Source organism: Accipiter gentilis, chromosome 16 (genome assembly GCF_929443795.1).
Source record: "Accipiter gentilis chromosome 16, bAccGen1.1, whole genome shotgun sequence".
In the NCBI taxonomy this organism is placed as follows: domain Eukaryota; kingdom Metazoa; phylum Chordata; class Aves; order Accipitriformes; family Accipitridae; genus Astur; species Astur gentilis.
Genome location: NC_064895.1, coordinates 17444810 through 17469691, shown reverse-complemented (window position 1 = coordinate 17469691; position 24882 = coordinate 17444810). Strand labels below are relative to the sequence as shown.

At 35.6% G+C, this 24882-nt stretch overlaps 1 protein-coding gene across 1 annotated transcript in view; it reads left to right on the top strand.

The window, feature by feature from the left end:
* NBAS (NBAS subunit of NRZ tethering complex) overlaps nt 1–24882 on the top strand; it is a 189434-nt gene that overhangs the window by 34331 nt on the left and 130221 nt on the right. Inside the window, exons 18-29 of the mRNA XM_049818661.1 lie at nt 447–581; nt 851–929; nt 1698–1802; nt 2104–2240; nt 15294–15377; nt 16026–16179; nt 18193–18378; nt 19398–19571; nt 20577–20710; nt 21450–21512; nt 22085–22207; nt 23702–23804. Of these exons, the coding sequence (XP_049674618.1) occupies nt 447–581; nt 851–929; nt 1698–1802; nt 2104–2240; nt 15294–15377; nt 16026–16179; nt 18193–18378; nt 19398–19571; nt 20577–20710; nt 21450–21512; nt 22085–22207; nt 23702–23804 (1477 nt within the window). The remainder of the gene's footprint in view (nt 1–446; nt 582–850; nt 930–1697; nt 1803–2103; nt 2241–15293; nt 15378–16025; nt 16180–18192; nt 18379–19397; nt 19572–20576; nt 20711–21449; nt 21513–22084; nt 22208–23701; nt 23805–24882) is intronic.

Below are 24882 nucleotides of genomic sequence, written 5' to 3'. Positions count from 1 at the left end.
GGAGGGGAACAACGAAAAACACAGTGGGCCATTCGGGAAATACATGCAGAGACAATTCTTCTCACTATTCAGTTCCTGGTAGTAGCAATAGAAGAAGCCGTTCTTTCTTTGTGCAGTCATCTATTACCATTGTACACTGCAGAGCTGTTGCCAATCCCAGTGCTACTTGTGGTATTTGAAACTTTTATCAAACATCATAGCTGTGTGGTTTGTGCTTTGGTTTTTTTGGTTTGTTTTAGGGTGGGAGTGGAAATGAGATGATGCCTCTTGTTGGCTTGTGATGAGTGTCTGCTGCTTTACCACAGCAAAACTCAGTATTATCTTTTTCTATAAAAGCTTAGATTTTTAGTCAAGACATAAATGGAAAGCTCTGTTGGTATGTTTATTCAAAACCTAGTTTGTTATATCTTTTTCTTTTAATCAACATTATTGGTTTTGTCTTCCAGATTTATCTTACCGGGGGAGGTGGACATTGAAATTCCTTATGAAGACCTTTTATCACCAGAGGAAGAAATGGATACTAGAAGAGAAAAAGAGGCGAAGAAGCGTCAAGAACTGCTCTTATCAGTAAACTTCTCAAAGTAAATTAAATGTTAGGCCATGTTTTATTCAGAGTTATAGGTTTATAATAACTACACAGTTGCAAGAATGTAATTATTCTCATATATATTATTCCTAATAGGAAAGTGGTTTAAATTTTAATTGGCATTATATTGTGTCAGAGTTCTTGGTTTACTTAATTTCTTGATATATTCCAGTGCATAGTCACTAAAATGTGTAACCATTGTCTTCAAATGCACATGATGTACAAGATCAACTGCAAGCATGAAAATTCCTGTTTTGAATACAGGCTGACACTGGAACAAAAAGAACTCTGTCGCAGCAGGCTGAAGCTGTTAACTTACCTTGATCGCCTTGAAACCTATGAGGTGAGCAAACTTGTTAACTGGCTACAGTTCTTTTGAGTTCTCATTCCATAGGTGTTCCTGTGACTCTTTCGTCACATTGTCATATCTTTTTTGTTATATATGGTAGTGTTAATGTTTATAGTCTTCTTGAAATCCTACCGTCTTTCACTTGAGAAAAAGTAAGCTGTTTTCTGTTCAAGCTATCCTGTTTCTTCTGTTTTACTGTTGTTGCACATGGCTGGCTTCTAGTGTTGAGAGGTATAGTTGGGCAGAAGCCTGCTTTGAATGTGCTGTGTCTGCAGGGAATTAAGTTCTGCAACAACATGGGATGTGGAGTATGGTGCAGGATTACTACAACTTCCCTCTGTCAGTCTAATTAGCAAGTTCTAGTCAGATTCTGTAACACATCTTTTTCTTCCATGAGCTTACCAAAGTGAAAGTTTTTGGGATGTCAAACTGTATTTTGCTTAGTTTTTTAATTTTAATTTTGTAGTTGGTGCAAGTTACTTAACTTTTACCACATCTCTTTAACTAATGATGTCTAAACACTAATTAAGGCAGAGAATTGTCTTAGTTTATCAATGAAAAATGCATCTGTTTTTTTCATAGTGAAACAAATAAAAACCAGCATGCTTTTCCACATGTATCTCATACTTATTCATCCTAAGATAATGAAACGTGTAGACTTTTTGATGCTTTTCTAAATCTTGCATGAAAATATCCCCTATAAAGTTTGGTGGGTTTTTTTCTTTGTTTGTGTGTTGGTTTGGTTTTTTTTTTTTTTTTTAGGAAATCCTTGGAGGGCCTCATGCAGCTGAACAGAACTATGATGGTGAATTCTTCAAGAAGTTCAGAAATCAGAATATTGTACTTTCAGCAAGAACTTATGCTCGGGTATTAATATTTATTTTGCTAGAATATAATTTTGTTTTGGTATTGCTGTTTGCAATTAAGTGCATTACTCCCCCTCCCCGCCTTTGAGCTTGGTTGAACCTCAGTGGGAATTTAAGAGGTAGGGGGTGTATTTATTTGATTGTGAATAAATAAATGCAGTGACCCTGAGCTAATTTTCTTTATTGCTAAAGAAAATTTTCAAATTAAATGTTTGTTGCATGACCTAAGCTTACATTTCTTGCTCATTTTCAGTCTAAATCAGTGTTAAGCTAGTTCTGCAACATAATATTTTGCTCTTTAGGAAAGCAATGTCAGAGCCCTGGAAATTTTGTTCACTTTCCATGGATCAGCTTTACTTCCACACAGACAAGCAATTCTCTCCAATTTTCCAGAGACTACTTCACCACATGAATATGCTTTCTTATTGCCTGAAGCTTGGTAAGGATGCGTCAATGGATATTAACTTCACAAAAAAACAAACAAACCCCCTCCCCAAAAAAAGAAAAAAGATGACTTTTAGGTTAATACTTAAATTAGTTTCCATATATGGCAAACTGCTGTTGATTATTACCTGTAATCAGTAGAGCAGCTTTGTTTTTTTATGTACTTGACCAGTATTCATATTCTGCTCTACTTTGTGCCATTCATGGAAACCTTTTGGTCTCTTTTGGTTATTATCAGGAAAGTAGGGACTTTAAATGTTCTTGTCTCCATTACATATAAGAGGAAGCATGGCCTTTTCTGACCTGAAACTGCCCAGATTTTCACAGGTGTAAGTGCAAGTCTAACTGGTTTGTAGTAACAGCCAGTGTTGCGAAATTAATAATACAAGTGTCTAGCTCCCTGGAAGCAATTACATTTTTCTGTATTTGTTTGGAAACATAATTTAACACTTAAGCAGTCAGTAACTTCAAAATCATCAGTCTTCTCGATACTGATTCTTACGCAGTTTGTTAAGGTAGAATTATGAAAAGCTTTAAATTCAGACTTTGCTATTCTTTCATTTCAGCATAAAATGTTAGTTTACTGTCAATTTCATATAAATTTTCATAAGAGAGTCTTCCTTGAACATCATAATAATGTTCTGTGTATTAATTAAAAGAATTTTTTCCTTCTACAGTGTTTCTTTCAAACATTTCAAATTATGAAATTAGTTTTGAAGCGTATTGTTCGGTGCCCATAAAGAATTGGGCAGATTCATTATTTCATATTTTACAATAGACTTTGAAGACTTACTTCAGAGGGGTATTTTTTGGAGTAGCTAATAGATATTTTTTTTTTTTTTTGGTAGTCTTCCAGCATTGTAGTTAAGTTTTTCACTTCAAAGTTTTAATACTCCCCATTTGGATAAGCCTCCATGTAGAAAAGGGTTTTTTAATTCATCAAATTATTCCCCTGACATTTTTCCTAGCTTATAATACTTATCACTTCAGTCCTTTCTGAGCAGAAGTTATGATTTCATGTTACCTAATACTTACCTGTGCCCTTTTTCTTGTGTTGGTAGTATTAGGAACACAGTTAGTTATGGTGTGAAAACACTTGTTTTAGCCTTTTTTTTAAGGTAACAGTTAGGACCATGAAGAGAAATGATTGCAGTGTTTATAAAATTGGTAAAATATATTCCAATTTTCTTTTTCGTTTCCATAAGTTTTATAATGTGGGAGGGAGGGAAGGAGGGTTGTCTTAAATGTGGTTATGATACTTCGTTGGTGTTCATAAACATGTTCCTCTTCTTTCTGAAGGGTTGTTTGTTCTTGGTTTTGGCTTTTTATTTTGTTGTTGTGGTTGGTTGGTTTGTTTAAGAAACTGACTTATGTGCCAAGAGGCAAAATGACAGTTAAAACATTTCACCAGTGATCTAGTACTAAAGATGTGAAGTTACAGGTTAAGAACTTAGTTTTGTCTGCTGTTGAAAAATGGAATTATGTGGTTTGAACCTTTATTCCCGTGGCAGACAGAACTTTCCAGTGCTAGGATCAGGTATGTGCAGGTTCAGGCCCCCCCGCCTCAGGTTGCAGAACAGATAATACTGTATGTCTTTAAAATGTTTGTCTTTGGACAACTACGAAATGGGGATGAGAGCAAATCCTATATACACAAATCCCATAAACTTCTAAAAATATACTGTATATTTGATGTAACTTCTTCTGAAGCTGTTTCCCTGTTACAAAACTGATTAGTCACATAGTAAGTTGTCACATTGCTAAGTACAGTCCCTAAAACTCTGTTTTATTAATGTAATAGAATTAAATATGTATTGATGAAAATATCTACTAATGAGAATAGTATACTAATGAAATTGTACAACTTAAGTCTAAGTAGCATGTTTTTACTAATTTAAAAAGTTGTTTTTAGAAATGGGATGAGTCTGCCCCGCAGTCCAAATAGTTTCAGCTTCTGGCAGTTGTTGTTTCATGTGAATCAGAGAGAATTGAAGTTCTTGGTCATTTTAAGTGAGTTTATTGGGCCTTTTAGTTCTAGCATTTATTTTTTAAATGGGTTATTAGTATGAATAGAATTACTGGAATTCTGTAGATACGTAGTTGTTGTTGTTATGAAATACAGTTTAAATGTGTGCTATCTAGTTTACTTCTCTATAGAACACAGTATGTAGACATAATTTGCCTTAAATTAACTGATTGAACAAGGTTATGATGCAACTTATTAAACTATTTTGTTCCCATGTAATATTAAAAAGTTGCAAGTACTGACTAATTAATGAACTTCTGAACAGAGGGAAAACATTGTAAAAAACTATAAACCCCAATGTTCTAATTGGTAGAAAAAATGTCTGCAGCATTACAGCTTAGTGTCTCTTCAGTTTATGCAGCTTGTCGTTACAGTGGTCTTGGAATAAGGGGTGAGAATGATTCAATCTGTCCTCGTGAACTTTGACTCTAGACAATCTTGTAAAGGATTCTGAGTCAGGAAACAACTTAGTCTGGTTTTCCTTTTTGAATTTCACACTGCAGTTATGAAACAGGGTGTAGGCTGGATATTGGAAGGATTTTCTACTTTCAGCTGCAAAAAAGACAGATTTCTCTTGTGATTTCTTTTAGCTCATTGTTTTCCTGTAAATTCAAGGCCATAATTCTCTGTCCCAAGAGATTTCAGTAGGGTAATTGGTTGCTGTGGTGCATGTGACGAGACCACTAGCATGGACCAACTGCACGATGGTGCCAGTGTTAAGAGTGCACCCTGCCCCGATGGCCTTGCTTAAGGAATGCCTTGTTGATTGCTTCACTGCTTGGTCTCCTGCAGCTCAGACCTCTTGCTGAGCAGTGTGCTGCTCTGGAGGCAGAAAAAAATTTGGTGGAGGAAGAAAAAATACTATAGTTTGTCTTCCAGGTCTTCTTCATACATGGACCTGTGTGTGTGTAGGAAGAAGTACTGCTGGGAACTGACCATACTGTGTCTGTGTATATGGAGCACTTCAAATGATTGGAGGCTTGATTTGCAGCTGGAGCTCTCTGAGGTGACACCTATCTTTATGGAAATTCACCACATTGCTCTGTGTTCTCTTAGTTCCTCTATTGATAGGGGAATCTGGCTAAGGAAAAACTTGGGATTGTATAGCAGGTGCTGCCTTGTTTGTGCATGGAACAGGTGAGGTGGGACAAACAGGCATCTCTAGCTATTGCCAAGGCAAAAGCATTGAAACCCAATTGCTTACTGTACACCACCAAAAACGTGAATGCATACAGAAGTGCTATATCTGAAGAATTTCATTGCCTATGAGAAATGTTTTTGTAAGGGTTGCATTATAACTGGAATTTCCTTTTGTCTGGAGCTTCCAGTTCAGCTGCAGATAGTAAATTCCAAGTACCTAGTGAAAGAAAGACTTGTTTTGCCAGTGTGTTCTGTAGGCATAAAGCAGTTGTTTTTCTTGTTACTGGCACGTCATTTACATTAGGATGGCATTTAGAGGCCAGTGTCACAAAAATTTTAAGGTGTTATCCGTCAAGGAGGAGTTGGCATAACAAATGGGGAAAAAAAGGTAGAAGAATTCCCCCACCCCCCCATCTTCTGGGCAAGGTTGCTAGGAAATAACACTTTTTTTTTTCTTTTTTCTTTTCTGTATCTGCTTGTAAAAGGTCTCAAGTGGTAGACATACTTTTGTTTCTTGTTTTGGCACATGTTTAGTAGCTTAGAATCTTTAGGGGTCGCTCTCAGAACTGTTCAGGATGAGGTTTGTAATGTCTGAGCAGAGGATTTAAGTATTCATAAGGCTCTCTAAGGCTGCAAGTTATATAAGCTCAACAGCTCCCGGAGTTGAGAAGGAATGTGAAATACTAAGATGCATCGGTGGCTCTACATGCCTATCGGCTTCAAACTGGTATTGTGATAGACTGACATTACTCAGTAATGTGTTTTTGCAGAATTGTGATTATAATGTTTTCCTACTTCTTTTTGTAATATTTCTCAGCTTCTTTTCTCTGCTGTCTCTTAGTCATTGGGATTCATGCTCCTTCTAAAAGAACTGTCAGATGCACAGACTTCATCTGTTAAGACAACTACAGTGAAGGTGGTAAAAGTTTAGCTATTCAAAGGAGATGTCTCTTTCTAATCTCTGTTTTAACAGCTACAGCTAGCGTTCTCTATAGTTAAGACTGTTGCCCTCAGGTTTTTAAAGGTGATCTCAGAGGAAAATAATGCTTTACCACCATTATAAATACATAACCAGAGTCTTTTTCCTTTTCTTTTAATTTTCTTATCGTTTTTACTACATATTGCAACATTACCACTCACATTTTAAACTTGCAGAAGTTGGGAAATCCAAATGTATTGTTCCCTCAACAGCCATAAGTCTGCTGTATTGCACATTACATTACTAGTAAAAATCTTCCCTCTAAGGTAGCAACTTTTTATATGTTTCTTCTTTTTCTCCTTAACTTTCTCAAATACTGGTTTTCAATCGTGGCTTAAAGTGAATTTTTGCTGGAGAGTTGTGGATGAACTCCCATTTGCCTGATGAACTGAGGTAGGAGTGGAAATACCTCTTCTAAAACTGTAGTGAAGCTTTTAAAACCTCAAAAATTTCCATGTGGTTGACTCTCATCTATGAATAGATAAATACTACACAATTAAACTAAGAGGTTCATAAGCACTTAACTTTGCCTTTCCATAATGATATCGTCTTCTGAACTAGGTTTTTAGTTATTGCCTGTGGCACTGCAGTTTCGATAAAGCTCTTACGACTTCATCTCTTCTCTTCTTAGTATGCGTATATAAATAGGCTTGATGACTGAATGTCTGCAGAACTGTCTAATATATAGTTCTCTTTTTTTTGTATTAGTTTTTCTTCTCTTCTGAAGCTGAAAATTTTGTTTTGTTTTGTTTTTGTTTTTTTTCTTTTCAGTGTAGTTCCGAAGTGTTCATGTTAAAAGAATTGATCCCATGGTCAGTTCTTTTTGTTTGTTTGAATTCATTTGTATAGTGCTACAGTGAAATAAATAAGGGCGTAAGTTTTTATATGTGCTTCTCCTTTGCACAAAGTGAAAGAAAAAAACCAGTTTAGAGGTAGAGGGATCAATGTAGTTAATATTATTTCAAGGATGTGTTTGGAGAAAAAATATCTCAGCTCTTACCTTCCACTATGAAGTAGAAAAAAACAACTTTTGAGGGTAAGATTACTTTGTTATGATGGCACTTGTGTTCCTGCCTGGATTGACTTCTGGTAGGAGTGGGGAAGGTTCTTGTGGTCCATGAGCACTTAAAGGCTGAGAGGGCTGCATGTATTCAGCACGGAGAAGGTTTCGGGTAGGCTGGTAGCAGCCTTTGCATACCTTCCTACAGCATGTGAGCTGTACTATGCCTGTGCTGTTTATCCACAGATCATTAACAGGATCTTTTTCATATTTCTGGCTTGTTCATGCTTGACCTGTCCTGTCTTCATTTACCATGTGTGTCTTTTGCCTGCATAGTCCTGAACTGTACCTTGGCTTGCCTTCCCCAGTCTTCTCGTGAAAGTGTATTGCTGCTATTGTCTTATTTGTCACCTCTTTACAGGGTTCAGATCAAAATTTCTTCCATGAACTTTCATTATGGTTTATAAATGTACAGTTCTGAAGAGGGATTTTCACTGTATGGTGGCAGACAGCTTTGATCTTGCTCTGAGTTCATCTGAGTCTTTAGAATAGCCTATTTTGATGTTGTGCAAGCTATTGCCTCACAATTTTAATTGTATACACGAAGGAAAAAAATCATAGAGAGCTTCTAAACTGTGGTGTTGGTAGAGTTTTCTGATATTTAGATTATTCAGTCTAGGTTGTTTTAGGAGGGGAAAAAAACCCCACGTTCCCCTCTCTCCAAATTCTGTTAAAGGTTAACCACATCATTAAAACATAGCTTAATTTGTTTATGCAAAATCAGATTTAACTTTTCTCCTCTGGTGGTAGAGTTGCTTCAAAAGACCTGTCATTGCAGTATGCACAGCAGGAATTCTGAAGGGTAGTTAACTGTGGCAGCCAAAAGCAGCTGTGATACCCTTTCCACTAGATTATGCAGATCAGTTTTCCCAAAATGTGAGGTGGTTTTGGCACTCTGCTTTAGGCAGCAGTTGTACTTCAGTCTTGAAGTCTTGTCCTATGGATATTCCTGGAAAATGAAGAGGTTTTCTCTCTGCCCAGCACTTATGTATCACGTAGGATATCGAGTAATTGGAAACCTAAAAATATATGTAATCAGTTACATAGTTGAATTTACTAATGCACTACTGAACTACTGTAATGGTAGAAAAGAATGTTTTCATGCAATATGAAAAATGCAGTACGTCTCGTAGCTGTTTAAGACTACGTATTTGGGATGCACTTCTTATTATATTTTATCCTTAGTTATAGAATAATTGTGACATAATAAAACTGTTTCAGAGCCATAAGAATTGCAGAACAACAGAAACTGGCACTGATTTCCCCCTTCTTGTCTGAGAAGATACAGACTTTGGACAAATGAGTTTCTGGATTAAATTTAACAAGAACATTTTATAAAACTTCCCTTGCAGATCCTGCATCTATACAACAATATCTATATTATGGAGGTATTAAAAATAGGCTATATATATCTGTATGTAGTGGGATTATGGAAGTGCTAATTTGAATGTGAAGTCTAAAATAATTTACAGTGTACTTAAAGTAAAATATGGAAATCATAAATTCTGTTAAGTGTACAAGTGTCAGCAGGTGGAAAAGAATATTTGAAGGTTCAGGATTTTACATTCCTTTTATCACAAAACAAAAATTTGAGACAATTTTAAAAATAAATGTAATAAAATTAGAATCAAGAACACTCTTCAAAAACCTTTTGAGTGTTTAACAAAAACATTTGATAGAAACACTACCTTATTTTTATAGTTCAGTATCTTTCATATATAGCTTTCTCACCTCTGACAGATCAATAATTGGTTTCTTACTTAAATGTGTTATGTTCAGAAGTATTCTAGTATGTAACACACAAGCTTTCAAATGCAGAATTAGCATTTATAACTTTTTTTCATAGTGAGACATGATTTAAAAATAAAAATATAAAAGAAAAAGCAAAGATTCATCTACTCCCAAAATAGTTTTAGAAAAAAACCCAAACCTACTTTTAAAAGTATGTATGTCTTTCAGCAAAAAGATGCTGTTTCATAAATGTGTTGGGATGAAGTGCCTTTTGCCTTGGAGTCTAGATTCAATGTGCACAAGTTTACAAGGGAAAAGATTTTTAAAAATCTTGTTTCTAATCCTCAACTAGATGAGTCTTGGAGGCAGGCCTGCTGTATGAAATGCTTGAAGGAAAAAAAGAGCCCACACAGTTGCCATTGGTAATAGAAAGAATTGGACTCTGACCTTAAAACTAAATTAGACCTTCCTCTTTTGAAAGCCTGTCCTTGGAGAGAAAAATAATCTGCAGGTTTGAATAAATGCAGTTGGTAGGATACAGAAACTACAATAGCATGGACCTCTTTTGTCAAAGAAAAGAATGGGAAGAATTGCCAAGCCAACATAAACAATAGAGTGAAAAGAGCAATACAGGAAAAGTCAGCTCTTTTTAAAGAAATAGAGTTCAATACCACTGTAATCTGTCAATTTACTGGGCTCCAATCATATTTATTCTACTGTTGAAAAGAGAGAAGGATAAAGGGTGGGAGAGAAGCAGTGGCTCAGGGAAAAAAATAAAACCCCCATGCTAATATTTGTGTAGAGTTATGGTATGGCATAGCTGATGGTTTCTTTTAATTGAAAAAGAAGGCCGACTGCCTTAGTGACTACAGTGATCTGTCCCTATATCTGGAATTTCAGGTGAGTGCCCGCTGCACACTAATGCAGACTTAACCTGCATGTCTCTGATCTCTGTGGGATTTCAGTTTCTAGACCAAAACTGCGAAGTTGCATAGCATAAGACTAATGATCTTAGTCTGATGAGACTAATGAATTTTGGATGCAGTAGCCTAGAGTGTATGTTGCATATATGGCAAGCTACATGTGCATGCTAAATTCACCAGTTCTGGCCCAGTTAGACATACATATTGTGTGCAGGGTGTATGCGGTGGCTCTGATGAGCCCCAGTTCAGCTGGATTTGCTGCACATGTGTTGTAAACAAAAGCATGGTAGAAAAAGGGAAGCCCTACCTCTTTGCATATGTGTGTTTGTGTCTGTATCTCTTTTTCTTGTCCGTCTCATCTGCATTTATGTTTTTGAGGTTGCAGACTGCAGTGATGTTTTGATGCCTGAAATCTTTCTCAACTCACTTGCTTCTGTTTTAACAGCTACTTTTCCAAAGTTTTGTTGCTCTGTGTTTCTGCATGAGTCGTTGGAGTTATTGATAGTGGAAATCTGGGGGGGGAAGGCGCTAAAACATAACAGTCAGTTCAGAAAAAGCCTTGTGATAAATGTTGAGATAAATACAATGTTTTAATAATTTCATTCCCTTTTAAAAAGGACTCTGGTACAGGGATCACCCATCTCTTGCTAGTGTTGAGACTGGTTTGTTCCAGTCCTTTTATTTGAATTCAAATACAAAGAGTCCTTCTAAACTCTTTAGAATGAGGAGAGAAAGTAAGGACAGTTGGATGCAGTCATATAGGGGGCAGGAGCGGGTTACGGTTTTTTTTTTTAGCATTGTTGAGAAGGTGAATGAAGTTAGCAGTCAGCTCTGAGTGGTGTGGTTTTTGCTGTTTGGTTTTTTTTGTGAACTTAGCTCAGCAAGAAATGTATCTGTTAAGACTGACTTTCCATAATTGCTGACTTCTGCTAGGATGAGTTGTTTTGCAATTTTTTTGGTGGTGTTTTCTGTAAGCATTTAGAGAGGGTTACTGAGTGCTGCTTGACTCTTGGTGTGAGAGCTTTAAAAATCTAAAATTCCTCTCGACTTATTCCTATGGTGAACCTGAATACGTTTAAAATGACAAGCTGAGCCAGAGCAGAAAATACTTTCAAAAGTATTTTCTGTGGCTTATCTGTACACCTGGCTTCAAGTATTTAACTGTAACTTTTTCTGGTGTGAGAAGGGAAAAAAGATGGAGTAGACATTTTTCCAGTCAAGATTGCACTGCATAGTGATTCTTTCCTGTGAACTGAAGTCTTCTCCTCTCTAGTATTTCATGATGAGATCTGTTAATGAGCTTTTATGAAAACCTTTTGAAGTATGCTTATAGTACTTCTTGAACTGATGTGTCTGGACAACTGTAGGTTTCATTCCTGCAAAATCTTGTGCTGAAGCATAAGCTTGGTCTTGGTAGATTTGGCCAGAAGGCAAATGGCCAATGGCAGTTGCCAAGAGAAAAAAATAGGTACAGGCAATCACATTTCAACATTTACCTGAAGTTTCTTGTGTGTCTGTACTATGTGCCTCAAATATTCCCAAACTAGATATTTTCTAGACATAGTAGACTTTCATGATACTTTATTGCAAGAATTCTTTCTGGTTTTGAATCCAAATACACATTGGTTTATCTTCTATGTCATGCAGTGAGTAGTTAACAGCTTAGCTGCATATGGTGTAAAACAGTATCTGCTGTTGTTTATTTTAAATGAGGCCCTGCTAATCTCATCAGTGCTTACAGTGTTGTAGGAAGTAAAAACAGTGAAATGTCCGTTCCTATTGAAGTGAAATGAAAAAATGAATAACTTGATATCAATCTTGGCATATTAGTTGTTTCCTTTCTTCTAGGATTCTTCAGTCTGCTCTGGCTTTTGCCGGAGGGAAGATCACATGCTTCTGAACTTTGGTCATTTACGTTGCTTGTGTCTGTACTTTTCAACCTTTTTCTATTGTAATCTGTTGAGTAAGGTAGGGAGAGGGAGGCAGAGTTCCACATTGCTTCCTCACTTGATGGATTTTGGAGGTAAGGGGAAAGGGGGAAGCAAAGCAACTGTCAAAGAGAGCAGAGCCTGGGAACTTGAATTGAGCAAGATCTTTCTCAGCAAGCATTTTTTTTAAGCAATAAACTTTCAACTTTAGTTGAAACTGTAAGTCAAGTGGAGTGTTGGAGAAGTTATTTTGAATGGAATTTGTACTTAATCCATGACTTCTGTTAATTGGAAAGGATTCTATTTTAAAATGTATTTTTTAAAAAAATATGTGGAGCAGTTGGAATTTAAAGGCAAACCAATGTGTGTGTTGTGTTACAGGAATAGGGAAGAAAATACCTACTTTTAGATGGGGGGAGGGAAATACAGATTATTTTCTGAAATGAGTTAGGGAAAAGGGCTGGACAGGCAATTGCCTTAGTCTGGGAAAAGAATTGTTTTCTAGTAACTTTTGATTTTAGGCTGGGTGGGTAACTCTTGTTTACATGAAAAATTAAACTGTTTAGTTTCTCGTATTGTTTATCAGGGTCAGAAAAAATGACTCAACTATGTTAAGAATAACTGGGGGGAAGAAACATATAATTCATCTAGATATTCAGGTCAGTTAAGAAAACCTGCAAGTTTTTCCAACTTTAATTATAAACCTTTTGTGCTACTGAATCTGTTAAGAAATAGTTTCTTAACTGGAGCTGTAATTCCAGAATGTGACTTTGCATACTTGCCATAGACGTGGCAGGATGTGGCAGCTTAATTAAGAAGAACGTGTTCAATGTAGTATTTGGCAGTACAGGCTTAGATCAGTAGAGGTTTTTTTGTTTTGTTTTGTTTGGGGTTGGTTTTGTTTTGCTTTTGTTTGTTTGGGTTTTTTGTTTGTTTGTTTTCTTCAGGTTTCATACTGAGGGATAGTAGCATTAGGGGAGCATGCGTGAGTTTTGGATGTCTTGGTTTTTTGTCATTCAGATCCATATTCATGCATGGGTGGCTTTAAATTTGTGTTCTAAACTTCTGCTGCCTTTGCTTATTTTGAATGATTTTCCTCTTTTAATAATTTGTTACATAAAAGAGGAAAATTTTGAAGCTTAAATATCTATTAAATGTTTGCACCTCTTTCCTTAGTATTTTGCTTTTTTCTCTCAATAACAACAAAAACAACCAGTGAAAGAACAGCCAAACCAAGGCAACTTTCCCAAAAGTTTCTCGTGGGGCTGTGAGATTATATAGGAAGATTTATTCAGATAGGATGCTCTTACTTGGGAGAGCCATGAACAGTCTGCAAGTGACCAAAACCAAAAAAGACCCCCCTCAAACAAACAAAACCAACCCCAAACAAACTAACAAAATAATCCCCCCTGAAATGTCTTCTTAAGCCTACTGGGAAGTGGACAGAAAAGCTTTACTATGAAAACAAATTGTCTTGGGCAATAGATTTATGTCTAATTTTGTTTTATGGCTAGTAGAACATAGAAAAGGAGAACATTTTTGATTATAATATAAAGACCTGCTTATACTGTCTTGATTTTATATTTTGGAAGGAAGCATTAATCACACTTTGGCTTTTCTGTTATTTGACATTTCAACTAATAATAAGAACTTCTTTATTACAAACAGGCCTTCCCTAATGTCATTCTCATGTGTGATGTTTGAAATATGACCTTATTAATTTAGTTTATGAACCCTGTTTTAAATATTAATATTTAAAATTAATTGATAAATTATGTTATCTAAGACTTAAACAACAGCCCCCCAAGTCCCCAAAATATGTGGGCTGCTGCTGAATCTTTCCAAACTCAGAAAGTGACTTTATTTCTGGTGCTTATACCATAAATGTTAATTTGAAGTTTTCTTAATTAATAATTTTTCAGTGATATTACTACATGGTGCCTAATTGTAAAGATAATTGTGGAGCTCTTTGTCCAACTGAACTGGAATTGAATGTTGCTATAGCTGAGACATATGAATTAGAAGGTTTCCATCTCCTCCCCTCCTTTCTTTTGACTTCTTATAGCCTGTAAATCTGTCTCTCCCAATTTATTGCTGGATTTCTACTGCATGTTCCATTTGAAGGGTTGGAATTACTGTGGATAAAACATGAGGCGTTACTGTTAGTGCATAGAGGGAGGGAAAGGAGAGGTAGCTGACCTTATGGGAGAAATGTGTATGTGTGCAGGGCAGTAAGTATGGACATGCCTTGCTTTGTTGACTGTACTTAATGGGTGTTGTTAAATGAGATGGAGTTACTGATTTTTAGCTTGTTGTTGTCTCTCTTACTGTATCGTGAAATTGATTTGTTTGTTGGATTTGTGCTTCTTTTTAAGCTACTGAATTACAGGGCTGTTCTTAAAGGAATGAGAAGATTGTGTCAGTTGTTAATTTATAGAAACAGATTGTCCATGTAGTATTGCTATTGCTGTTTATTATCAGGGTTAGGAGAAAATAAATGAGATTCAAAATAGCTTATTGCTCCAGTATACTGAAACTTCCATGTCTTTACTTTTGTACATGGTTTGTTTCTTATTTCTACAAATGGCAGAACTCGTATGGCTCTTCTCTTCCCCATTAGTTTGTGTCCTGCATAGTTTGATGTGATTTTCTTGGGTTTTATGCTGCTTAAAACAACTAGCCTTCAACAGCGAGCCATAACTAATGATTCTGGTAATAATCCGTGGTCTTAATCTGCAAATAAAACTTTTTTTTTTTTTTTTAACTTCAACCTCAATATTTAGAGAATGTTTCACTGTGGAATTTTGTAGTGAGAAAGATCAGTAGAGCAGGGCATATCTTGTTTCAGTTCAATACAACGATTTGTGCTAAAATTTGAAGCGTTTTTTTTTTATTTTATTTTAAAGTTATTAAGTTCATTGGTTTTTGCTCATTTCGGTCTTCTGTGACAGCATATAGAGTCAGAATGCTTACTGTTTTTTTTTTTTTTTTTTAAGGTATGGTCAGTAAGAAATTTTTTTTAAGTGGATCTTTAATGGTATAGGTAGAATATGTGTGTGTACAGATACTGTCATACTGGCAAAATCACACTTGCATAGCTGCATTAAGAAGTGATAAATCTTAAAACATTGATACTGTAATTGAATGAAATGTTTAATATGAATGCATTGAAATACTTGGATATGTTTTGTATTCCATTAATTGAATGCCATCACAATTTTAGTAATAATTGTGTAAAGTTTCCCTTTCCTGTTATACCAGTTACAAGCAGGGGACACTGAGAATTCTTCCTTGGAATGAGCAGAAACATCGAGAAGAAGACTGGTGTGAAAAAGCAGAATGCAGGTAAGTATATAGAAAAAGTGAAAAGTTTTTTTCTATATTTATGTCCTCTTCAGATGAAGAATTTACTTATTAATTCTTAAGATGTGGGAAACGCTCAGTAAGACTCGCTTATTTTTGTGCACACTAACTTGTGTTTTCAGCTTTCTTAGTGAGACTGAGCAAACACTCTTTCATGTTACAGCATTATGTTCAGTGTGATTGTGATGAGTAACTTTCACAAATTCAGGTGAGCAGGGGTGAGATTACTGTTGGAAATGCTGATTTATTTATTTATTCTTTTTTCCTTCCACCCTGTTACTTGTCAATCATAACATTATCATAATAGCATTGATGGATCATAAAACTGCCTTTCACTGTATGAGGAACACATGGCAAGCAGAGGTTAGGCATGCCTGTGTCTTTGTAGAGAGGATTCTTTCTTTCATGATCTATCTCATGTTTGGAATCTCTTACTAGTTACTTCGTTGACAAAAATTAACACTTATGTGATTGGCATTTGCATCTCATCAAATTATTGGTGTAACGGGAGGTTAATTGTATCATCTTCTTTCAGAATAACCAGAAGTTGTAGGAAAAAGACTGATGTGAAAAAAATGCAAGCAAATGTATACTTAAACATATACTTCCTTCCTTTCTTTTTTTTTAAAGGATGATTGTTGAACCAACTTTACAAGATGAAGGTGAATTTCTGTATGAAATGCAACCTGAGTTACTGAAGTACAGGACTACTGACCTTTCAGTAGATCTTGTTACTGACTGGTATTTGAGCAGAGCCCAGGAAATTGAAAAATACGCGATGCAGGTGAGAATAGCAGTGAGGAAATGATGATAACTGATTCAGGCTGATCAGCCTTCTTCAGGAGAATCCTGTCTTAATGCATATTGATGGGATGCTTTTCCCTCAGTAATAGACACTGTGTCTCAATTTTCATTATGGCTTTTGAAGTATTTGTTTTTTCTTTTGCAGTGTACTTATGCTTGCTCTAAAATTTCCTCAGCCAACTAATTGATCCATAGGAATGAATAGGAAGCTAGCAGATTCCCTTTCTCTTGGTTTACCATAGCAGACAATAGCACTTTCATAGTCCATGAAAAATACTTACCATTACATTTTATGTTTGTAACTAAGGGAGGGAATGTTGTGCACAGGGTTATCAAGAAACATGTTTTATTATCTGTCACGTGATACTGTACCATATATATTGTTATGTGGCAGTCACATGTGTCACTCATGCCAATATGTAGTACTGCCATGATTTCTTCCTGGCAGGTTTATTGTGTGTCTGTAGGACTACTATGTAGCTTATTTTTGGGTTTTTTTCTTCATATTTCAAAAATCTTTGAAGCTCTGTGTGGCAGAGATAAGCATTGCAAGTAAGAGTAGAGCTCGTCACTGACGTGCTTTGGTATTTTATTGCTACTCAAGCCAATTTAGCTGCATGAAAAGGAGGCTGACTGCATGTCCTGGTTTCATCTGGGATAGAGTTACTTGTCTTCCTAGTAGCTGGTACAGTGCTATGTTTTGAGTTCAGTATGAGAAGAACGTTGATAACACACTGATGTTTTCAGTTGTTGCTAAGTAGTGTTTAGACTAAAGTCCAGCATTTTTCAGTTTTTCATGCCCAGACAGCAGGAAGGCTGGAGGGGCACAAGAAGTTGGGAGGGGACACAGCCAGGGCAGCTGACCCAAACTGGCCAAAGGGGTATTCCATACCGTGTGATGTCATGCCCAGTATATAAACTGGGGGGAGCGGGGGCAGGGGAGGATTGCCACTTGGGGACTAACTGGGTATTGGTTGGTGGGTGGTGAGCAATTGCATTGTGCATCACTTGCATATTCCAATCCTTTTATTATTACTATTGTCATTTTATTATTGTTATCATTATTATTTTCTTTCTTTCTGTTCTATTAAACTGTTCTTATCTCAACCCATGAGTCTTACCTTTTTTCCTTCTGATTTTCTCCCCCATCCCACTGGGTTGGGGGAGTGAGTGAGCGGCTGCGTGGTGCTTAGTTGCTAGCTGGCGTTAAACCATGACACTGGAAGTATCACTATGAGTTACTTCTGATGGTCGAGTTCTTTTATTCTTCAAGTTTGCAGTCATCCAAGGCTCTTTAATTGTAGTTGCCTGTTACCTTAACAGCCTATCAGTAGTTATGGAAATAAAGGGAAATTCCAAGGATCAATTAAGTTACTAACATATAAATGAATTTGCATTCTACTCTTTCAGACTTATGTCTGCCTCACTGAATATGTACAGCCAATATTGCATTCTTTGAAATCGAAATACAATCTTTCATATAAAGGTATTTTCAGTCACCAGGGAAAAAGGCTGTCATTATCTTCTGTGAAATAAAATGCAACAATTAAAATTATTAATTCATGGTCAGCTAGAAAAGTCATGTTACATGCAGAGGCATGCATAACTTCAGTCAGTTAACTGATTATCTTAGTTAAAAGCAATCCTTTATATTCTGTGCAGTGAGATGAGGTGATATATCTCTGTGTGTGATCTCCAGAAGGAATAAAAGATAGTATTCTCCTAATTTACATGCATCAATAGGATGCATCTGGGTCAAAAGACCTATAATGACATCATCCACTAAGATTAAGCATTTTATTTGGTTTTTATAAAGCTGAGAAGAGCAATCCATTTAGGAATATACAGGCCACAAAAACGTCAAGGAACTTAGAATTGCCTATTAAGCAGAAGGAACAGGGAAAGAAAACAGACACACAAACAGGTCATAGGTTGGACTTGAAGTTGGTTTTTGGCAAACACTTGTGCAGCAGGGGTTTTTATTATTTTTCAGGTGGACTGTGCTCTGTCCCTTGTTCGTCTTGGCATGGAGAGGAATATTCCTGGTCTGCAGGTGCTTTGTAACAATCTGATAACTCTTGAGACAATTGTTTATGAGACTGATGGTGATCGAACCTTAACTTTGAAGGAACTTGTAGAGATGAAAGACATTGAAAAGCTGAGACTGTTGATGAAGAATGTAAGTATTATGAATAAATCAGTAAGTATAACTTGATTTCTAGTAATTCATGTTACCCTAGATCCTATGTATATAAAGATACTGTTAGTGGCTGACATTTTTCTGATGAACCTCCATCTTTAATTCAGCAAGATTTCAATACTTTTACTGTTACTTTTTGTTATGGTGGGTTTTTTTCATTGTTTATTTGTTTTTAACAAAATCTAAAAATGGCTTGGTTTTCTCCAAGACCTGTTTCTTTATCCTAGGCACAGGACTAAACATTAATAAATCCAGTCTTTTGAAAGCTGTGAATTAATTTTTCATTGGTCCTTTCTAAAGGATCTTTAGTGTGGCTGTTGATGATGCTGCAGATAAAACATTGAATGTTTTCCTTGGATGCTTTTTGCTGTCTTTAAATATTGTCAAAAGTCTTAATACTTGCCTCTGCAGCATATGTGTGTTTTTCATCTTCTCTATTTAGCCTGTGCATGGCATTTCAGAATAGAAAAAAACCTCTTGGACAGGTTGAAAAATACCTTGAGATTGAACAGGGCTGTGAAATTCATTGGAAGAATACATAAGCACCAGAGGAGGATACTCATGCACTTGAAGCTCCTCAAAATTTTGCTAGGATTTATGTAACCACTCGTCATTTATTTTTCTGTCTTGCATTTTTGCATACTGAAAGTAATGCTACTCTGACATGAATGTAAGCTGATCTTTCACTCATTCTGAAATTGCAGGAGGAAGGCGTCTAGGCTTTTCTCATGTAATGGGCTTTACTCCTGTACTGCTTGGTTTCCCTAAGCCATTGGGTAGCAGAAAGATGATGGATTGTTTCAGTGCTTCATGATGTAGTGATCTGTGCAGCAGTGGTGAATGTCAGGCTTCAGCTATTGTTTGTGATAGGTGAAGATACTGTTTCAGTTATATTATTAAAGATACGTTCTGTTTGTTTTTTGGTTTTCTTGTTTGTTTTGGACAATGAAGCTGAACTTGTTCTTTTTTTCCTCTCTGTAACTCATTGCACTTTCCAGTCCTCTGATGAAAAATATGTGAAGAATGTTTATCAGTGGATGATCCCTTTTCTCCACCGCTGTGAAAGTCAGTCCCCGGGTCTGGCAAATTCACTTTTTAAAGAATATTTAGTAACATTAGCAAAGGAAGACCTGACTGTACCTCTGAAGATATTTCAGAATTCAAAACCTGCTGTAAGTATAGAACCCTGATGATTCTACTGGTTTCTTTGGAAATCTTTGTCCTGAAGACGTGAATTTATAAATAGAGTTCATCTTCTAAATCAGGTCATCTCTATGATCTTTCCGTTTTTCTTGGACCCAGGATTTGTTATGCTTTAGAAAACGTTAATTAGAAAGTATTATAGCATAAGTTATGATGCAACTAAACTGTCCTTGATGAGGTTGTCAAACTAATGTAATTATGATCCTGACCTAGTAGAACAAAAATTATTGTAAAGGCTATTCTTTGAAGTAATTATCTGATGACATGTTTAGACTAAATTTCTAGCGTATTTGCTTTTTAAAAAATGGATATAAGAGTTTCAGGATCTCACTAATATTTTTTTCCTGAGGAATTTTACTAGCAGTAGATGTCAAGTTATTCCACACACACAGCCTCCTCCTGCCCCCTTCCCCCCCTACCTTTCCACAACAAATGTAAAGAATAAGATGGGTGCCATTAGGATGGAGTCAAGAGTTTAATGAGTAAGGGTTGAAGTTACCTTCCATGTGAATATTTCCCATTGCTTCTACAGTTTAAATAATTATTCCAGGGCACATAAGCACATTTTTGCATACTATTGAATGTTCTAAGTGTACAGACAGAAATCAACCAGTGAAGGGAAAACCACACCTATTTTATGTATATTGATACTGTTGTACATAGTAAATAAACCTGAAAAATGTTTGTAGCAGTTGCCTTCCTCTGCCCTGCACCCTCTCCACCTTTCCAGTTCAGAAAGGGTATAGTGGCATGCCACTGTTCTTTCAAGTGTCTGCAGTGTAGGAAACTAGCACGGTTGTGTTTCAGTCTGTAACTTCAACAGGTATTTCATTAAGTTGTTAGCAAGAGACATTCTACTTGTAACTAAAGACAATTTATTTGCTTGGAGTACATATCTTTTTATGTTCAGAAGAAACTTAACTGTTGAATTAGAAACAGAAGACTAAAGATAACGTGCTTTCTTTTCTTGTTAGTGTCAGCAAAAAATTATTTCCGATCAAGACCAGCTTATGATTATGGCATTGGAATGTATTTATAGTTGTGAACGAGATGACCAGCTCGCTCTCTGTTATGATATTTTGGAATGCCTTCCACAAAGAGGATACGGGTAAACACTTTCAGCTAGTTGTTTGTAAATATTTTAGATATGTTAAATAAAGTTGTGAATTAATGCTTCTAAATAGTTAAGTCACTAAAGGGTAGATGATGTTACTGGAATATTTTGTTCCTGTCTGAGCTGCTGTGGTCATGTGTGTACGTATGCTTGTGGTGTGTACGTATGCTTGTGGTGTGTACGCGCTCTACCAAATAATGCAACAAAACATGATTTACAGTAGCAGCCTAGACCAAGGCTTCTGTATTAGTTTCTTAGACTTTTATATATATGGTGAATTGAGACCAAGAGTTATTGCTATCTTACTGGTCTTGTTAGTCTCATTACAGTTAGTAGTGTCTTGCACTTAGCTTACAAGCAGTAATATGGCCCTGTGAGAGAGGTGTCTATATGGAAGACCTATATGAAGGACAAGTAATTCTCAAGAAAGTGAAAGCATGAGGAGGAGATGTAAACTATTTTCCCTATCTTTTACATGTAGGAAGGAGAGAGTCTGAGAAGAGTCTAAGGCAGGAGAAGATCTGTTCTTGGGAGAGTGAGGGACCTCTCAATTTTAGCTATCCTTCCAGCAAAAAGCCAACAGTTTTAATCTTTTCAAGCAAACGTATATTTGGTTTTCATTAAGAATATTTCAAACTGCTTATCTTTATGTAATATGAATTACATGAAGAAATTACGATAAGTATGGAGAGAGATATATATATTATACAATTAATATTAAATATCTTTACAGGCCTGAAACTGATAAAACGAACACTCTTCATGATGAAGTAGATGAACTGGAACAAATTCTTAGGTATTTAATTTTGCTAAATTAAATAATGTATCCTTACAGAAATCACTAGGCATAGCCAAGAACTACTTTTATGACAAGAAAGCAGCAAGAATATTTATCTTGGTTTTTAGTGCTGTCAAGAAGATAATCTATAAATGTTTTTGTATTCAGAACTTAGAAATTTTGAATGGCTTTAGCTATTTGACTATTATAAAAATAAATAGATATTTTCCTTGGAATAATAGTATCTCTTTTTTTTTTTTTTTTTTTTTTTTTTTTTTTGAGGGAGGAGGAGGTTACCCAGGGAATTTGTTTTGATCTTGATACTCTGTAATGCTTTGCATGATGAAAACCTAAAAGCTATGAAGATATGTCATCAGGTTATTAGTGATAGGCATTTACCCTACAGTATTAATTTTTTTTTTTATTTTTTTTTTTTTTAGTAAATAATGTTACTCTGGCTAATCCATACTCTTATATTTATGGAGACTGTTTGCATTTGCAGTACACTGTCTGAGACAGCTTTAAGACTGCTGCAGCAGAGTAGTTGTACAACTGTGCGGGATTCAAAAATGTTGACCATTTGTTTACAGCGTGTCAGAGCTGTTAGAGAAACATGGACTTCAGAAACCTGTTTCCTTTGTAAAAGACACAAAGAACAATGCGGAGGAGGCACGGAAGCTGATGATTAGGCTGACGAGACACACAGGTCGCAAGTTAGTATTCAAAGGGGAATGGGAGATAAGGGGGGAAGGGCAGTAAAGTAACCCTACTTACCATCAGAGAGCGCACCTGCCTCTTTTGTTGCAGTAGGGAACCGTAGTGTTCAAACTGAACACAGTCTACATAAAACATATTTGTTAAACTGATGATTAATATGATTAGTGTTTTGACTGCATTCTCCACATTCAAAAAACTCAGTCTTGCTTCAAACCTGTTTCAGTTTGTTTGTGTTCAAGTAAACAAGCCTAAAAGGCGTACTGGCTGCAAAATACTGCAAAATGATGAACAGTGAAAGTTAACATGTTGTAAATGAGGTCCTTTAAGACCTAGTTAATTTTTCTGAGAGTGTAAGATTTGTAAAATAGCGCTTTCTGGCTTTTTGGTGTGTTTTCTTAAGAGCTCTTCTAATAGGGTAATTTATTGATTTTTACATATTGATTCTACCTCTTATATTTCCACTATAACTTTTAAATTTTTCTGTTTAAGAACTACATCATTTAACTCGTCTTTCAACTGTAGATGAATTATTACATGGCTCTTGGCATAAGCGGATAAAAAGATTGAACCCTTGGAAAAGCAGCCATCACTGCAGGGGGTTGTTTGTTGTTTTTTCTTCTTCTTTAAAGTAAACATGTACAACAGTCTATCGGTGATGGTAGAGTAGTATTTAGCTTGGACATACGGAAAGCTTTTTAAGACTTCTAAAAACCTTTCTTTAAAAAGATCAAGTCAATGCCTCTGTAGGAAAAATGTTGATTTTTCACTTTTTTTTAGAGACCCTTTACTTTGCCAGAATGCAAGCTAATGCCACTTGAGAAAATAACTATTAGCTGGACTAGCTTGTGTAGCTTAAAGTGTTTTCTAATCTGAAAGGCTCAAGATAATGTCAAAAAACCTTCATGATGTTTTTATGAGTAAAAGTTTTGATTGAGAACGTGAAGTTGTATATAAGCTTTGTGGGTAAAGAGAGATACATGGACCCAGAGGGTGAAGAATCTGAATACCATTCCAGTTTAAGGAACAAAATAAACTTGCAGGTCTAGTCATCTGTGACTACATGCAATTGACTAGTCCTTTGAGATTGCACTTTAATGATCCTCAGTTGCTGTTACAAACTTGTTTTTACCCAGCTGTTCTTGGTTCAGCAGGAAGATCGCACTTCCAACTTTCTGATATAGTATTGGAAGTTATCAAAACTACTTGGGGGATCTTGATAAAGATTGCTTAAATTCTTGTCTTATCCCACAGAAAACAAACAGTATAAAAACACTGTGTTGTTGTCATCAAACAATTTTTATCCCACAGACACTGTTTTAATGTTAATACTAAAAGCATTCTGTCTTTAAATTGCTTTTGGTTAAAAGTCCAATTAAAGATTGAAATAGTGTTTGAGAAATTGTTTTTTGGTGATAGAACTGTAGTGTTTTCTACTGCTTTTCTTTATATTTGTTGAGGAAGAGAGTATTTAATTTTAATAATGTTTGTAGGCAACCATCAGTCAGTGAGACACACTGGAAGGAATTGCTCCAGGATATGTTAGACATGCAGCAGAAAGTATATACATGCTTACATTCAGACACTTGCTATGAGGTGAGTTTTATGTTTTCTTATTGATTTATGTCCCAAGTAAGCTACAACTTCTCATTTCATATTGTTGCTCACAAATGTAAATACCTTTTCATGTGTTATGTTACTTAGTTGTCTACTGGTTCTTTTATGGTATTTTCATTCAGATCAGAAATGTCCTATGTTAATTCATTTCATCAAAAGCACCTGTAATAAATATCCTGTATATCTTTTACTAGAAGTCAGCTTTTCTTAAATTGAGTCAACTTCTTGAGACTTTGTAATTCTAGGTACAAATGTGTTTAGTAATAAATGCTTAAAACTAATGAAAATAAACAATCTTTTGCTAAATATTATCTTCAGCCAAGCATTTCTTAAACATGAAGTTCTGGTTTGATTAATATTATCTAAGATCATTATAGGATTATGGACTTTCTACTGCTTATAGTTGAAGTAAAATAACGTGAGATAAGAAATCTAATTTCATTGAAGGATACCCCCCCCCCCCCCCCCGGGCATGTATTTAAACCCCAAACTTGTGTCAATAATATTTGCAAAGGACAGCTATTAGACTGAGGTAGAATTTGCTATGACATGTATTGTTTATCTACATTTTCATTTCAATATACTGTAGTTTACTACAGAAACAGTGCCGTGTCCACCATAATTGGTGTTTAAATAGTCACATCGTTTAAAAGTTTGAGTGTTTTATTACTGTTTGCAGATTTAATTGCTTATGGCTACCAATCAGATAAGCTTTTAGGAGAAGTTTTGAAAGCAAATTAGAAAAAAAAATGGAAGGCAAAAAGCAATGCTATTCAACCCATACACAAAAAAGTCACTTTTTCTCTGTAAGTGTACAATTTGACGGTGTTCAAAGAGATCTGCAGTGTATTTAATGTTCATGGTTTTGTGATAGACAAAGGCATAGTGTACTTGGAATTTTTTTTAAGTGCATTTAAAAAAATTATATTACTAGAGAACTCTGAAAATAATAGCATTTGCTTTGCTCTGATCTTAATATAGGGGTTTTTATTAATATTATTTTTTTTAACCTCTGTACTGTATGATTAAGAAACAAAACAAAGGGTTTTGGAAAAAT